The sequence below is a fragment of the Mytilus californianus genome, unplaced genomic scaffold (assembly GCF_021869535.1).
Source record: "Mytilus californianus isolate M0D057914Y unplaced genomic scaffold, xbMytCali1.0.p SCAF_3, whole genome shotgun sequence".
NCBI lineage: Eukaryota > Metazoa > Mollusca > Bivalvia > Mytilida > Mytilidae > Mytilus > Mytilus californianus.
This window is the reverse complement of record NW_026262679.1, coordinates 73,504,371-73,522,801: the sequence shown is the minus strand read 5'-3', so window position 1 is coordinate 73,522,801 and position 18,431 is coordinate 73,504,371. Positions and strand designations below refer to the sequence as shown.

Here is an 18,431-nt window from a genome sequence, read left to right as displayed (position 1 = left end):
CGTTGAAATATAACTGAAAATCGAAAAAAAATAATGCACTTTAATTCTCCAATTTCAACATGAGTACATAGATTTTTCTTAAAAACTATATGTTATTGCCGGGTACATAAATTTACGTTTTAATGTAAAATAATACTGGGGTCACCAAATTTGTTTTTACGGTATATATCATTCAAAGTAGTGTTCTAGGTGAAAAAATACCACAAAAGGTCGAAATAAGCGTGACGTCGTCGTGTTGCTTGGTCGTAAAACGTCGATTTTTGACGCTTTTCACTACAGCTAAGTAACGGATAGGTTAATTTCTGTATCAAAAGTCAACTTTCTGACAATTGTAAAAAAGAAGTCGGTGACCCTATGATTATTTAATATCCTTGACCTTAAATGCATAATGAAAGCAGAAAATATATTAGAGACATATTTGTCTCTGATAAAAGCAAACAAACACAATTATATACAGTCACAGTACCTAGTCGTGTTGTACATTATCAGATATATTATTACAGAATAGTACCGGAGTGGGTACCATATCTATCTCTACTCGCTCACTCGTCGAAGTTGTTAAAAGCATGCATGTCATAAAGTCACGGATCTTATTTTACTTTGATCGTATAAAAATAGTTTTTTTTTTCTAAAATGATATATTCTATATAACACAATCTATTCAATTAAGATTTTGTTCCACAAAACTCATCTCTGGTTTAAATTTCATGCAAAAGAAGCGTTCTCCGTTTTTCTTCTTGTGCGTTTATATCATTTGCAATTAGTTAGTTATTCAATACAAGATATTAAAGAATTTCATTCCTACTTTTGATTTGACGTCATATTTAAAAATAGCTAAATACAAATGTAGAGATTTTGACGTTGAAAATTGACGTTTGGCTTAAGCATTTGATTTTTCAGACGATAATGTATTAGGGGAAAAAAACTCGATATAATGATGCTTTTAATAGGCAAATTTTAAAGAAAGCAGAAAAGAATTAAAACTCGAGATTAATTTAAATAATGAAAAATTAATCCGTGGAATCGTTATTTGAACTTAGGTGAAAGGTGTGAAGAACCCCATAACTTTTCCCCCTGTCTTCTTATAAAAAATATATCTTTTTTTTCATATATGTAATAACACGCATAACTAATAAAAGAGAGGCGATAGATACCAAAGGGACATTCAAACTCACAAGTCGAAAAATAAACTGACAATGCCATGACTAAAAAAGACAAAGACCAACAGACAAACAACAAAACACAACATAGAAAATTATAGACTGAGCAACACGAACCCCACCAAAAACTGGGTATGATCTCAGGTGCTCCGGAAGGGTAAGCAGATCCTGCTCCACATGTGGCACCCGTTGTGTTGCTCATGTTAGTACAAACCTGGTAATAAGTCTAATGCAGTAGGTCACATTCGTGGGAAAGGGGACGGGATTGTAGTAACGACATTTGGAACATATTCGCTATCATCCGTGAAACGGATATTCCATAACGGTCAACCAACTCGTGATGGCGTACGTAAAATTAACGAAGGGACGATTTCAACTTCACCACTTGGAACTCTTGGTTTAATAGCTTCCTTGTGAGCAGCAACCCTCTATCAAGGGAATCATGAAAGGAAATACAAGCCCTGGAATATCGTATCAACTGGGAAATATATACTCCGTATGCAGACGCTGCGGGAATGTTGCAACACAGAAATAGATAGTTCACAATTGGAAGGCTGAAATCATCTCTTTTGTCGTAAAGTTTTGTTTTCAACCGATCCTCATTGTCAAATTCTAGATGTAATAGAAAAACAATGGATATGGGGTATCCATCCATTGGGTAAGTCAGGATATGAGGCAGACTAATTAACTGCGTTCAACATAGTTACCAAATTTTGAATTATTTAGTAAGAGAACATCAACTATATAGCTGAAAGTAAATATAAAGGATACTGCTAACTTCTTTTCTTTCTTCCAGTCCTATTATGTATTGTCATTAGTGAAAAAGGTTAATTCAAAACCCCACTTTTAGTTGTGAGTACTAGAAACTCTTGACCAGTTAATTTCTGTATCAAAAGTCAACTTTCTGACAATTGTATTATTTTGTCTATCTGGGAAATTCACAAGAAATGGCATCTTATTTGTATTTATTTTTACTATGTAAGAGTCTACTAGTCAAGCATGCTCGTAAAAATAGGAAATCAGCAAAACCAATGTGTTTTTTATGTTATTTTGTATTTCAGAAAAAAAAATATAAACATTACAAGATTCAGCATATAAATGGGTATAAATTATGCCGATGAAAATTTGAAACCAGCAAAATTGATGTTCTCAGATGATAAACTTTACATGTTATGAAACCCTCTCTTTCTATAAATATATATGTATAAGACAGCCTTTGTTTGGGAGATATGACGACTTTCTGCAATAATATAAACATTTCAATGAGACAATGTTTGATATTCAAGACCATTGGTTTGTTGTCTTAAACTTGTTTAAACTTTACACGTATTTTCTGGTGTGAACTATTAAAAGCTACAAAGTTATCCGTCACGTAGGACATCTTTGTCCAATATACTTCTGAACAAAACAATCTGAAAAGAGGGTAGAGTTTGAACATGACGCAGAGATGGTAATTTGTGAATTTAAATTGATTGTTTGGTTTCTGTATGCTGACCATACAGTGGCAAATGGTGCACGAATGTTCAAGACGAGAACAGATTAACAATATATGATAGGTATATGTTCTAAAAAGTAGGTAGACGTAGGACGGCAAATTCATAAACGATGATGTGTTTGATAAAGACATCATTTTTGTCTTGCAGCAAAGGGTTCTTTAACTTGCAGATATTGTACAACCAGCCTACAAGAGATTTAAAGTCATCATTCCGACAGCATAAAATAATTTACACATTTTTCCAAATCTAAACGGACTCCCCTCTTCCACATATATAAGAATATTTATTGTCCCTTGATGGGCAGCATGAAATTTATACATACAGAACAATACCTTATGATTTGTAACAAAAACAAACATTGAAATGAAAAATAGATGTTCATATAGTTATATAGTTATATATATATTTCTTCATCTTATATAAATCATGGACATTTCATTCCAGACAGGACCAGAACCATAAAATCATTACAATAATCATCCTTATTAAGTATATTAATTTGCCGTTTCGTCTAACATCTAGACATTTAATTATTAATTATTTTAATAACATAATTCCTTAAATATTTAGGCAAAGCAAATTTTCATTAGTAAATTACCAAGCAAATGTTGCCTCATTTGAGAGATCTGAAAAGTTATGATTACTATTGCATGGGGAAGTCCAAATGATCATTTTTCTACACCCTAGTAAATCATTGAAGAACTGCAATCGTTTTGTCTTGCTGCCTGGGCAGAAGCCATGTTGTCTATAATACACTACAGAGGCCTAGGAGCATTACGGTTGAATTATATATCTCATCGGGACATTTAGTTCTATAACTTCTAACATTTAACTTAACGTTGGTTAAAATGATAAACCGAATTGATCATTTTAATAACCATATGTTTAAATATTATAGATGCTTGAGACACAATCAATATATGTGTCCTATCGGAAAAGATCCAGACACTTAATGCATCAATTTGTCAATGAATACACGAGTACATCATCATAGCCTTCATTGCGATGCATGGTCGACTCCTTATGAATACCTGGTGAATAAAAGCCTAGTTTTATTCTAAATATACAGTATATGAAAACCATACAAACTAAATATAAGGTTAAATAACGGGAATACAAAACGAAAATCTAACAGAAAGAAGAGAACAATAGTTGCTAATGGAATGTTTCGTAATACTATAAATCACGTCTCATATGTCAAGAATATAATAGTTAGAAATATCGACAAAAAGCTATAGTTACAAGTCTTAACAAACCAATACACAAATTGTGAAAAAATAGCTAAAAGAAAATCAATGCGTTGAAAACTTGAACGGGTCACGAAATCTCAAACGCTCGTTTCACCTTTATGATTCAAAAGACAAGTTTCCTAATCAATAAACCCTAAAGTATTTAAACTTGAGAGAAATCTAAGTAACACTGCGTATTGATGTTCTAAAACGAAATGCTAATTTCCTTAACTAAAGTAAAACGGAATATAACGAACTTTAAAATGGTGAGTTTTATACTTTAAATGTTTCTTTCTCTATACAAAGGGTTTACCAATTATATTTATTGAGAAGTATTAAGGTGTTTCTTATTTGGTTTAAACGGATATTTTCTCAAATCATTTTTAAAAAACTTGCAACTAAACTTTCTCTTAATCATTAAATCCCTTGAGTAGACGGTAAGATATGTGTTTCCTTAATACGACCAATAGAAAACAAATATTTACATAGCAAACATACGAACTTTCTTTTACGTTCCATACGTCAAATAGCCTGTTATTAATGAGCTTCTTAGACTAAATTCTTAAATATAAACTTTTTATCGAGATATAACTCATTCAATATGCAGAGTTGAAACTTTAAAATGTGAATAAGTTTTAAGTATGTAAATCATATAGACGTTCAGTGTGTCTAAAATGAAGTATCCGAAATATGGAAGTGCAAGTGCACGAGGCTCACGAGAAAAGAATTACACGGGATTTGGTGACAAGTGTTTGCTGTAAGTTAATATTTAATCTTAAACAAGTTTCTGATGTTGTAACTTATTATGTGAATTATAGATTGGGGTGTATGTTAAAAGGACAGCAACCCAACGACATAAATAACCAAAAGACATATAGTGCGTTTGATTTCTTCATGGTGATTTTGAACCTCTTACAGCAGTACGCATATTGCTTGTCAACTCAAATTTCCGATACAATGTTTGCTAATAAGACATATTTTTTTTAGCGTGTTTCGAATTCAAATGACTTTGGTCTTTGTCTTATTAAAAAGAAAACTTTTTATCCAACAATCAGCAAACTTTTTAGACTGGATTTAAAAAAAAAACCTTCTACGATAAAGGGTAACTTGAATTGGTCAATTCCGTCAGCGGTTGTAAAAGTAAGAATTGTACATAATATAATTGATGATAAAAGTGGTCTGTGCCAAAGGTCGCATTTTAATATTTTCTCGTGCTGAGACATATTTTGATTTATGAAATAGACAAAAAATGATAAATGTAAGATCTTCTACAATTGAAATTGTATTATTTATGTTTAACATCACAGTCAGCATATAATTTGAAAATACAAGGGGCGCCATGGTAGTAGCGGTATCATAAGGAACATGGTGGTGTCTAGATATATTTTGCATTACATACTGATGAATTAAATGGCAGAGTGAAAGTGTAGTAAAATTATTATAAGTGGGAGGCCTTTAAATGCAAATCGTTTATCTGTCGCTTAATTTTTGGGATACAAAACAAAACACAACAAATGTATTTTACACAAACTAAAGATCAGTTTCAGTTCCATTTTGTAAATGATCTACTCCATCCCTTTTTCTTCATTTATTGTTGCTGCCTTGGTATGCTATAAGAGAACTTTTTTTTTTAATTTTCTACTTAAATATTAGGATTTTTACATCAATTTTAGAGGTTAATGTATAAAAGGAGTCCCGTGTTACTAGTATGTGTTTAGTTGTCAATGCAACAACAACACAAAGCTACTACTTGCTCCAATAAATTATAATGATAAAAAAGAGGGACATCATATCACCATGCAACAACTTAACTAAGAAAAGCAACAAAGGCAAATCAAATTAAAAATTGTCTTGTAATCACGCCTCAATTCAGTATTAATGGATACAAGCGACCTGGCCTAATTGGATAGCACTTAAATGGCTAGTTTAAAAGTATAAAATTGTAAATTGCTTTCAATACATTTTCCTATGAATCTCCTCAGACTGAAAACTGAGACTAGTGTTTGTTTAACACTTTACAACAGACTTTGTTGATCGTCTTTTAAGATGAAAAAGCACGACTCGCATTAAAGCAATAATACATCGATATAGCATAACTCAATTTTTGAAACTAATTTTTTTTTTAATTTAAGAGAAAAAAGTTCTGACATTTCCGTTTATATAAGTAATTTGTATTGACAATAGGTCCTTTTTTTAACTATACCTATCATTTATCGACAAACTATTTTTAAGAGACTGAACAGAAAGAGCCTATCACGCTTAACACTCGTGTTGTCTGAGACTTTTATGATAAAAACGAACTCGGTTTACTAGGGTCAATAATATGGAAGACTTTTTGTGCCTGATTTGCGTTACATTTGTAAATGGGTATAAATCAAATATGATATTCATATCAAAATTATATACTGAGGAGTTTCAAAGAATATTTTGAATATTCTGTTAACAAAGAATAGGAACGAACTGGGTGAAATAACAGCAATCGGGTCGACGACCTAGCAATTCTGATGAGCAGTTTCAAAGTCTTAAAACTAGGTTTTAACTTGGCATGTTTAATATAGACGGGTTTTGATGGTCCATGTTTTGGCCTTTCCCAATATCTTTCATTTTTTTGCCTTTTTAAAATTTCAAAACTAAGCATACCTTTTGAAAGTTGATACAGAAAAAAAAAATTCCGCGGTAAAACTAGTACATGTACTACCAGTTTATTTGAAAAAGAAATAGTACAAATATCAATATGTAATAGGTTCGTCTTTAAAAGCTTTTTTTTTTTAAATCAAATTATGCAACAAATAATATTGAATATAAACACTAGTTTCTCAATAGTAAATTAATCAAGCTGAATGCATTCATTAACGACATAAGAGTAACACAACAAAAGTTTTATAGTTTTCTTATGTATTTAATTTTTATATCGATATCTATTTACGCGGTTGTCAATAGATAGGTCTTAGGGGCAAGGCTTGAATGGTACACTTTACACCGATAACGAATAGATACGTATTGTTTGGGGGTAATTTAAAACGACTTTAAAAACCTTTGCTTGACACAATAATAAAATGTTAATTTCACCCAAAATTTAAAATCGTTTTAAATATTGTTTACATATGTGATCTTGAGGAAGGCAAATTGCTGAAATTAAAGTTTTACAAATGAAAATCACAGGGTGAATGTGACTTAGTTTATCGCCAAAAAATCAATAAAACGGCGGAGAAATCATTGTTAAAAAATTGACGTCTGTCAATTACATGTTATGTTTAGAGTTAATTTAATAATCTTTGGGACAATTATTACCAAATAATTTTCTGTGTATTATAGTTAAATTTTCATTTTAAACAAGTCATTTCAAAGGATACATTTTTACTTTTTTTATAGTAAGTTTTGAAAAATAATAATAATAATAATAATAATAATAATAATAATAATAATAATAATAATGATGATGATGATAATAATAATAATAACAATATAATTTATGTATTTATTGAGTAATTTTTCAATTATTTATGTATATGTTACAGTACAAATTGGAATTCAGTAAGATTTAGAATCCTCCTAGTACAAACTGGAATTCCAATATCTACAAATAGAAATTGAAATATCAAGATTTGTATTAGGAGGATCCTGGATTGTAATAGATAATCAGTAAAAAAAAGACACAATATAATGGAATAAACTAATATAATAAAACTTGTCTGAATCAAAAAGAAAAGAAGTAGGTCATAATTTCCTATGAATTCATTTCGCAGTACAGCACTGTTCTAAAAGTCCTCCAATTCTTTCTAAAATTCACTGTATCATAAGTTGATATGAGAAACAAAATAACATGCAAATGTTATTGTAAATATTCACGCAAGTTGATGATGCATTTTACCATAAATTGTATTTTGTTTGCGATAAGGCATAGCAAGTAGAATTATATCATTCTTTATTTTATTTTTCTACGCATCAAAGACATCAGTAAAAAATGAATATTTTTTGTAAAAAATCCAGTAGAATCCAGAATCTTACTAACTATTGTATAAGAAATATCCTGGATCTTACTAGAAATTTAGTACAATCAAGAATCCTCCTAGTACAAATCTAGATGATATTGGAATTCCAATTTGTACTAAGAGGATTCTGATTACTACTGAATTCCAATTTGTACTGTAACAAATTCATTTATTTATCTGAAATATATGGGAAATATAAATTCCAACAGCAGTGGCGGATCCGGGGGGGGGGGGGGGGGTCCAGGGGTTGGAACACCCCTTTTTTGACGATCAATGCATTTGAATGGGGACATATAGTTGGAACCCCCTTTATCCTTGGTTAGGAACCCCCCTTTTATAAATGGCTGGATCCGCCCCTGAACAGAAACAAGATAACACATAAATGAACGTATACATTTTCTGCTCAGTATCAAACATAATCCGAAAACCAATGACCGACTTAGACATATTTTTTGCAAATCTTGAAAAGTGTTTGATAAATTCACGGACATGAAACAAAAATTTAAATTCATAAATTCCTTTTCATTTATATAAGCAATGCTTGAAATGTTGAAACATAAATCCAAACAAGAAGTTTTCTCAATGTTGTGCATTTACTTTAAAAGCTGAATTGAAAGAAAAACAATAGTTTATTGTTTTATTTAATAAAATGTAACTTAATATAAAATGAACAACGCATAATTTCCCTTTTTTCAGATGCAGTGAATATTTTTGTTGCCATGACAATATGCTGTGGCAAAATCTTGATGGAAGGATGACATCCCCTAGGCCGCAATCAAGACGGTCGAAATCGTCCAGAGAAATTTATCATCCTGCTATCAAAGATCTAAGTGAACAAGCAGGGCTAACAGCACAATCATTATGTATGTACAACGTATTGATTTTTGTCGAGCCTTCGACTTTTGTCGAAAAAGCGAGACATAGCGATCCTACATTCCGTCGGCGTCGTCGTCGTCGTCGTCGTCGTCGTCGGCGGCGGCGTCCACAAATATTCACTCTGTGGTTAAAGTTTTTGAAATTTTAATAACTTTCTTAAACTATCATGGATTTCTACCAAACTTAAAAAGAAGCTTGTTTATGATCATAAGATAGTATTCAGAAGTAAATTTTGTAAAAAAAAAATTCCATTTTTTCCGTATTTTACTTATAAATGGACTTAGTTTTTCTGCCAGTTAACATTACATTCACTCTGTGGTTAAAGTTTTTAAAATTTTAACAACTTTCTTAAACTATCCTGGATTTGTACCAAACTTGGACAGAAGCTTGTTTATGATTAAAAGCTAGTATCCAGAAGTAAATTTTGTAAAAAAAAAATTCCATTTTTTCCGTATTTTACTTATAAATGGACTTAGTTTTTCTGCCAGTTAACATTACATTCACTCTGTGGTTAAAGTTTTTAAAATTTTAACAACTTTCTTAAACTATCCTGGATTTGTACCAAACTTAGACAGAAGCTTGTTTATGATTAAAAGCTAGTATCTAGAAGGAAATTTTGTTCCATTTTTTCCGTATTTTACTTATAAATGGACTTAGTTTTTCTTCCAGTTAACATTACATACAGTCTGCAGTTTAAGTTTTTAAAACATTTATTAGATTCATAAACTATCCTGGATTTTTACCAAACTTGGACAGAAGCTACTTACAATCAAAAGATAGTATAGAGAGGAATATTTTTATTAATTTTTTTCCTCATTTTTGCTGAGCCTGTGATTAACAGCAAAAAGTAGGCGAGACACTGGGTTCCGCGGAACCCTTACGAATTTTTACTGTATAGTGGTTTATTTTTGCGTTATTTGAATTTTGCGATTTTTTATTGCAAAACTGCTCGCGACTTATTATTGTCGCGTTTTTCTTCACTCCAGTTTTAATTTTCCTTTAAGATCAACGTACGCGAGGAATGGCTTTGATTTTTTTCTAAATCGCGAAATTATCCCCAAAAAAATCCTTGCAAATATTCTCCACTTTACAGTATATTTCTTTACGCATTTTGAAGCATTTTCTATATATATAAAACATGTTAGAAAATTTCATTAAAATCATGGCAGCAAATAGTTACCCAAAGTCATCAGGTTCGGTAACTCTTTAGACAGCAGTAATAAAGCTACTGTTAGAAATAAATCCTCAGATTACTAAAACTTAAATGAAAACAGTATTGCATGAACTTAAAGAAATTTTAACCAGTTTCCTCGACAAGATAACAAAATAAGAATAAAATTAAGGGGCATTCAGAGTTACAAGTCAAAGAAATATAGACAACAACACGATCAAAAGAAAACCAAACGAAAGGCGACCATCAAAAACAATACAAAAAGCTAGACTCAGTAGAACTTACCACAACTGGGGATGAATTCGGGTGCTCCAGAAATGTAAGCAGTTCCCACTTCATTAGTGACACCCGTCGTGTTACTTATGGTATGTTAATTCATATTCATGAAAGTGGAAAAGCATCTCCTGTAATGCATACATCATTCATCATACATGTTTTCAAAGTCAAATCTAGGAGTGAAAGGAGGACAGGTCATTGATAACTTAAGAGGCGAAAATCTGCAAATTAGACCAATCATTTGCTGTGACAATCTTTGCTTCCATCTAATAAGGGCAAATACAAACTATTGACGTGCATGATATGTTTCTTAAGCTTAAGAGAAACGCAGATTATTATATATATATATGTATATGTTTCACACGATGCTTACAAAACATTGACGAAAGTGGCATTTACAGACACATTACTGATTTAAAGAATCTCCCCTTAACCAAGATCTACAACCTAAAGAATAGAACATGTTGGCTGTTAGATTTAGTACTCTAGGTTTTGGTGCTCCCAAATGTCCAAGATGAGCTATCCAAAATTTTGTTTTCAAGCGTATCAATTGCTGGAACACATACAGCACTACGTAAATCGACAAACATAATAATATGATTGCTTGAAGAAATCGTTGACAATACCTAAGCTAGTTCACAATTATGGAATACTAAGGTTTGTTAAATAACTGTACCATATATCGAGTACTGCTCTACAAAATAGATATTTAGTAATCTACAACTAGGAAAAAATGTAACCATGATCCTGGGTTGACCTTTTATTTGTATTGGATATCGTTAAATGGTCTGTTGATAAGTTTAATTGATAATTATCATGCTATACTTCATGTTCATAGTTTTCAAACTTTGTTTTCTTTGTATTTAAATATTGAATTTTTTTGTATATGAAATGAACAGTTAATCAGCAATCATGACTTATTATTCTACCTTTCATTAGCTGAGTAATAACTCAGCCATATTTTATTTTCGTTTGACCATAGATGAAACCGTTTAATAAAATGTTTGTATGTACATACTTCATGTTTCTTTTACCCGGTGATTCCTTATAAAGCTACGTGTCTGATACCTGACATTTTGCTTGGTGGTGAACAGAATTATTTATTCGCTTGATTTAGGAACTAATAGGGTCTTGATTTTGTAAAGCATGTGCAATTTTCTCAAAGACTGGTAGATTTTTGCTTGGCGGTCACGAAAACCTACTTTGTTAATTCATTTCGCAGTTGTAGGGGACTTAGTTTTGCACCCGAATCATATTTTCCGACCATTTTTTATTCAGTTAGACTGAGTTGAATCATATGAAATAGATAGCCATAAACTTTTACTTGTTGCCAAGAAAGCTTTTCAAATGCATGCGCAGAAGATTTTATTCATAAACAATAATCGATCAACTATAAGTTAACAGATTTTTATGCCCCCGCCGTAGCGGTGGGGGTATTAAGTTTTACCCTTGTCCGTCTGTACGTACGTACGTACGTCCCAAAATTGGTTTCAGTTCTCTAACTTGAATTTGCCCCAACCAAATGTTATGAAACTTATACACAATGCTCATTACCACAAAACACAGATCAAGTTTGAATTTTGGTGGCGTCACTTTAACCGTTCTAGAGTTATGCTCCTTTATAAATGGAAAAATTGCAAATTTTTTAGTTTCCGTTCTCTAACTTAAGTTTGCCTCAACCAAATGTTATGAAACTTATACATAATGCTTATTACCACAAAACACAGATCAAGTTTGAATTTTGGTGGCGTCACTTTAACCGTTCTAGAGTTATGCCCCTTTATGAATGAAAAAATTGCCAAATTTTTATTTTCTTCTAAATATCAAGTAATTTTAAAATTGGAGTTATCTTCTTTTGTCCATGATTATAGTTGAATCAACTACAATCAATGCTTTATACAATACAATGTTTAATTTTGACTTCCACTGATAAAACACAGATCAAGTTGAATTTTGGTAGTGTCACTTTAACCATTATTGAGTTATGCCCTTTATAAATCGAAAGATTGCAAAATTTTTAGTTTCCATTCTGTAACTTAAGTTTGCCCCAACCAAACATTATGAAACCTATACACAATATTCATTACCACAAAACTAAGATCAAATACAAATTTTTTGTTTCCGTTTTCTAACTTTAGTTTGCCTCAACCAAATGTTATGAAACTTATACACAATGCTTATTACTACATAATACAGATTAAGTACGAAATTTGGTGGCGACACTTTTACCATTCTTATGTTTTGTCCCTTTATAAACATAAAAATTGCTGAATTTTTCGTTTCCATTCTCTAACTCAACCAAATGTTATAAAACTTATACACAACCGTTCTAGAGTTATGCGAGTTTACAAATAGAAAAATTGCTGAATTTTTAGTTTCTGTTCTCTACTTAAGTTAGCCTCAACCAAATGTTATGAGACTTGCACACAATGCTTATTACCACAAAACTCAGATTAAGTTCAAATTTGGGTAGCGTCACTTTTACCGTTCTTCAGTTATGTCCCTTTATAACTATATGATATGCAAGCGGGGGCATCATCTGTGTCCACATGTGAACACTATCCACATTCATTTATTATTGTGAAAATATAATAGGAAAAAAATTGCAATTAAACCTACCAAAACTTTATTATAATCCTTTCATTCGTTCCATTGGTTGATATAGTCTAACGTTTGATTTTGTCATTTTTTATGGACTTCCCCCTTTTTGAATTTACCTTGGAGTACGGTCATTTTGTTAATACTTTTTCTACTATACAATTAACAAAAGAACTTCATTTGTTGATATCCGTTGTTATCGCTATTTTACGAAATTTTCCTTTGATCTTGCTGACTGATAATTTCCTTTCTCAGCGGAGTCGAGTGATATGAAAATTATCGCTAGAAACTAAGGGAATACGTGCCGTTTGTCAATGAAATTAACAACGTCGTCATAGGTAAAATAGCAATCAACAGATTATCACTGGTCATCTCAACTCGATTGCTTTTCTCGCTTTCGCCGTACCGGCTCAAGCGAGAAAATCTATCTCGTTGAGAAAACCAACGATAATCTATAATTATCATTCTTTTTCGCAGATAAAATATGAAAGCACACTTTAAATTTGAATTACAGTAGGTATTTCTAGCCACCTAGGTACCACTTCAGATTGCGTTCTGAACTTCTGATTGTCTGTGTGGTTACTTTACTGAATGAAATTCTTATGAGAAGATTTAGATGAGTTTTCCAAAAAATGGTTATTGCATGTTATATTTTTCCGATAGTACATACCCGTGACAAAACTATTTAGATTTTTGAGGACATCGATGATTGCAAGAAATATGTCAAATATCTTATACCAATTGGAACAACGATCTTTAACTAGTATCCATGCAAAACCTTTACCATTATCCAACTTTTTGTAGTTTGCCTTCGTTTACTGATACCAATCGAAATGTTGGTTCTTAAAAAAAGAAATAGAGTGGTTTTTTTTAAGTTGTCCTCGTTGTTCTCTACAACTGACGTGTTGTTCACAAACAGTATAAAGCTTCAGTTTTCAGTATTCACTATTTAGTTCTACCATTGTTCGTCGGTTCATCTGTCCGATGTAGCATTTTGATGTATAATCTCGTTAGAATTGTCCGCTGCAAGGTTTAAGCAACACGACGGGTGCCACATGTGGAGCAGGATCTGCTTACCCTTCCGGAGCACCTGAGATCACCCCCAGTTTTTGGTGGGGTTCGTGTTGCTTAGTCTTTAGTTTTCTATGTTGTGTCTTCTGTACTATTATTTGTCGGTTTGTCTTTTTATTTTTGGCCATGGCGTTGTCAGTTTGTTTTCGATCTGTGAGTTTGACTGTCCCTCTGGTATCTTTCGTCCCTCTATTTTAAGAGTTCTGATTTTCCTTTCAATGCAAATGATATAAAATCTTTTACCTGTTTTAAATATGCAAACAAAGAGATTACATAATCCCATTCGACAAAATTAACATTAAAAACAAAAGTTGAGCGACCAGTACTATGAAACGAAAACTTAGACAAATAGTCAAAATTACTGACATGTACAGCGTCAGAAAGGAGAACCTTAATAAAATGTAGGAGTTGTAGTGACTTTAAAAATGTACTAATCTTACCCCAATTTTGGCCTTGAACAGACATGAAATATTTACCACTGTATAATATGTAAATAATGTTGCTAAGAAAAAACATCAAAAACAACAGTCAGATTACACCTAAAAAAAGTCATTACAAACCGTTCACAATAGATATGCATATTATATTGGTGAAGCAAACATCTTACAAATCTTGAGAAAATACCGGCATTCAAACAGACAATTTATGTCAAGACAAACAATTTAAATGTGTATTTGATCAGTTTTATTAATCGTTCGTTGATATCTGTGTTTAGATAAGAAGCTAATCACATTTTAAGACACAAGATTTAAGTTTTATTCATGTTACGTTTTAATATAACAATATTATTGTTTTAAATTACTGTACCAAAGTATATAATGTATAATTTTGTATAGGTGTTGAAGAGGTAGGTCAAACGTCCCCGCCATATTATGTCAACGGTGATGCGTCAGTTACCAGTAGTCACGACTGTGCTTCAAACGGCCATGATTTGACAATTATTCCTCCGGAGCCAGCAAGACTTTCCACGGCTTCGCCATTCTGTAATTCTAAGAAATTACCAGCGCTGTATGAAAATTCGTATAGCTCTTACAGACAACGTGTTGTGATGTCTGGGATACGTCTGAAATTGTTGAACACAAGTAGACGACCTCATAGCACGGAGCCTACTGGAATAATTGCTCCATCAATACCTTACAGCTGTGCAAATGATCCAAATGGAAATGTTAGTTTTATCATTAAAAATACAAATTCGCAAATTGAAGATCAGGAACCAAAAGAGAAAAGGTCAGTTATTTCGAACATAGCTTTTTTATCTACAGAATTATTCAGGTTTTTTAAGCAAATTCAGTTTATCGAACCAGTAGTGTAATTGACGAAAGAGCCCCATTGAAACTGTTGCAAATGCTAGGTTGTTTCTAGTTTATACATCAAAAATATACTTTCCTACACAAAAGTAATTCTTTTTAATGAACTGCGACTGTTATTATCAAAATAGCAAGCCTATAGGAAATAGTAAGGCTTTAATAAGCGATAGATGACTGTTGCCGTTTTATTTACAGAATTGTGGTTTTATAGTGCTCTTCAAGTTCAATTTAACTATTTCCAATAGTTTGATTCGAGCACCACTGGTGAATGTTGTAAAGAGGAAACGCGCATATGGCCTACTAAATACTTAGCCTGGTATCTTTAATTAGTCTGTTATGATGCAAATGAAGCCTAATAAGTGATAAGTCAACCAATTAGTGATGAATAATTAATCATAGGAAAAAGAAATCCGTATTTAATATCAAAATGGTAGTTTATAAAATCTGTCGATTTTTTTTTTATTTCAGGAGGATTCCACATTACAACAACAAAACTAGATTTAAAAGTCATTCTGGCACACTCTTATCTGACGGTAATCAGGTTCATATGAACGTTTTTCATCAGCATCTTGTCAATATACATCCACTTAAAAGACAAGAAACCTCATTATGGTTATCGAATGGCTTTAAAGTTCAAAGTTTCAAATCAAATGGCAAACGATCACAAACATATATCAAACCAAACACTGCAGAAGGACATTTTCGAAATAGAAGAAGCGCAAATGGGAAATTGTGTCGCGATTTTAGTAGTTTACATCTTCAAAATGTAAAACCTGAAATTGAACGACAGAGAGAACTTGAAATGGTTTTGAGTGACAGTTTAAAGCAACCAACAGATTTGGGAGATGTAGCTATTTCTCCATTACAAATACAAGGTGGACTTACTGGGCCGAATAGATTGGCAGCTGATTTTAATTTGCAGAAAGGTTGAAGTGCCTTTTGTTCTCATTTAGGAAATATTTTTTTCATATTTTATTTGCTTATATTCACGCAGGAATCGATTTTGAATATCACTGAGAAATCAAATCTGCACCTAAAAATTTCATTTAGACAAAATCAAGTTACAAAGAGTTGAAAAAGTTTATTGAACATTTCGACTTGTGATGAACCTGTTACACATTCTAAAAATATTTTCAAAATGTGTTCAACTATGTAGGTAAAAAACCAGAAATGACTTTTTTGACACGAATGCATATTCACTTGCATTCCAGAAAGTTTTGTTTTGATACATTCATTTTTACATTCTCAAGGACCTTAACATGAGACCATTTAAGTATTAGCAATGCTCTTTTTTATCCAGTATTATTTTTGTATTACTAGTAGTCACAGTGTTTATGTATTACTAAAACGTAAAAATGCATGTAGAAATGTATATATGTTAGATTATTTATTTTTTCGGAGTAGACATTGTGCATTGTACACATATTCATAAATTCGTTTGGCCATTCATATGATCTTATTTTGATCATTAACTGGATGAAATTTTGGACATTTAAAATTTGGCTTCGTAGCATTATAATCGGCTTTGTTTTTTAAATCATTTGACATATAAAGAGGTTTTTGGCAAATAATAACTTCAGGTCGATATGTTTATTTAATGTACTTTATAATAAATAATGTGGTCAATGTTTTACAGCGCAAAATTATGCACACAAGCGAAAAATGTTTAAGCAAATTAAAATACTTCAACCAAATGCTCAAGTTAAAAAGAAACCATGCATGCGTGCATGAGGTACGAAAGTTCCTCTCGGAATAATAAATAGTTCTCCTTTTTAAACTTGCAATGAATAATTGATTTGAGACGATCGATTTGGTGTTACGGTTTAACTCGTTCTACATGTTCTTTACTTTTTATTAAGGTTATGTATTGATTACCGACAATGCAAGGGTTTATAGGGTCAAACAGACTAGCTCCTACTAATTTCAGTTGAGGGTATTTGCACTCTTTCTACCGATGTTAACATTTGTCAGGAACTAACATTCCCTTGTGATTTAAAGCATTTTACCTTCAAGTTTGTTCTACAAACAAACAAATAAACAAACTTATTGCACATTTACGAATTAAAAATGAAATATAATATAATAGATATAAGAAGATGTGGTATGAGTGCCAATGAGACAACTCTCCATCCAAGTCAAAATTTATAAAAGTAAACCATTATAGGTCACAGTACGGTCTTCAACACGGAGCCTTGGCTCACACCGAACAGTAAGCTATAAAGAATGAATGCTCTTCTATACGAACTTATAAGACATTTTTGGAGATTGCAATATTAATGAAATTAGATGTAGGGTGTAAACGGTGACGAGAAACGTATACTTATAAGAATAGTATCATCTCGTGGAAATTAATCGATGGTTATAATAAAGTTCTTGTGGATGTCAACTGATCTCAAAAGGCTGACACAATCTTAAGTAATGTAAGTTTTCGCAGAACTTTTCCGGTTCCAGTATTTTTATATCATTTTAAGTTTGAACTTTGCATTTTCCAACAACAGAATATTAGTAATGGGATTTTTTTCTTGAAAAATCAAAATAAATTTTTTTATATGTCAATATTTTAAGCATTCCACATATCAGTTTTAATTCATTGTCTATTTTTTGCCTGATTGTCATATTAGTACTCAAGAACAACTTTACAACTTTTAAGAGTAGAAACTTTGTTATCATATAATTCATTTTTGTCTTCGGGATTTTTTAATACTAGAAGGTATTTGCCATTGGTGCATGCATGTAAACTTTGCTTTGACTTTTAATGGAAATAAGCGCTGTAAATGTTATTTTAAAACAATATAGAACTTATTCGGAAAATTGAATTGTAGTGTTACTGTGAAACAAAAATGTTTTACCGGCACACAAAAAAAACACCTGCCACATTTTCCTTATTATTTTACAAAATCTTCGAAGCCAATAGTCAAATTAATGAATATTTCATATTGCAATATTTTCCAATTTGTTTCTTCAGTGAATTTCACTAATGAAATACAACATGTAATAATTAACAATATCATAAGAATAAAACCATTAATGATTTTATTTCTAGAAGTTTGTTATGATATAATTAACTGCATATTCTTATTAATATATTACTGTGTCAAAAAAGAAAACACACACACACACACACACACATTTTGATGATTTATAGTAGTTATAACACTTACAGTACCCTTTTTCAGTGCACCAGATGCACAGTTCAATAATAACGTCTTTTCAGTGATGGTCGAGGTACTGCAGAGGGTCAGTATTCCAATTAGA

At 31.6% G+C, this 18,431-nt stretch overlaps 1 protein-coding gene across 1 annotated transcript; it reads left to right on the top strand.

Annotated features, from left to right (window-relative positions):
• Positions 1–4,003: 4,003 nt before the first annotated feature.
• LOC127735057 (uncharacterized) lies at positions 4,004–18,212 on the top strand. Its single transcript, XM_052245147.1, has 4 exons — positions 4,004–4,151; positions 8,574–8,740; positions 14,706–15,096; positions 15,645–18,212. The coding sequence occupies exons 2-4, from the start codon at positions 8,605–8,607 to the stop codon at positions 16,105–16,107; spliced, it is 990 nt and encodes a 329-aa protein (XP_052101107.1). The 5' UTR covers positions 4,004–4,151; positions 8,574–8,604; the 3' UTR covers positions 16,108–18,212.
• The last annotated feature ends 219 nt before the right edge of the window (positions 18,213–18,431 follow it).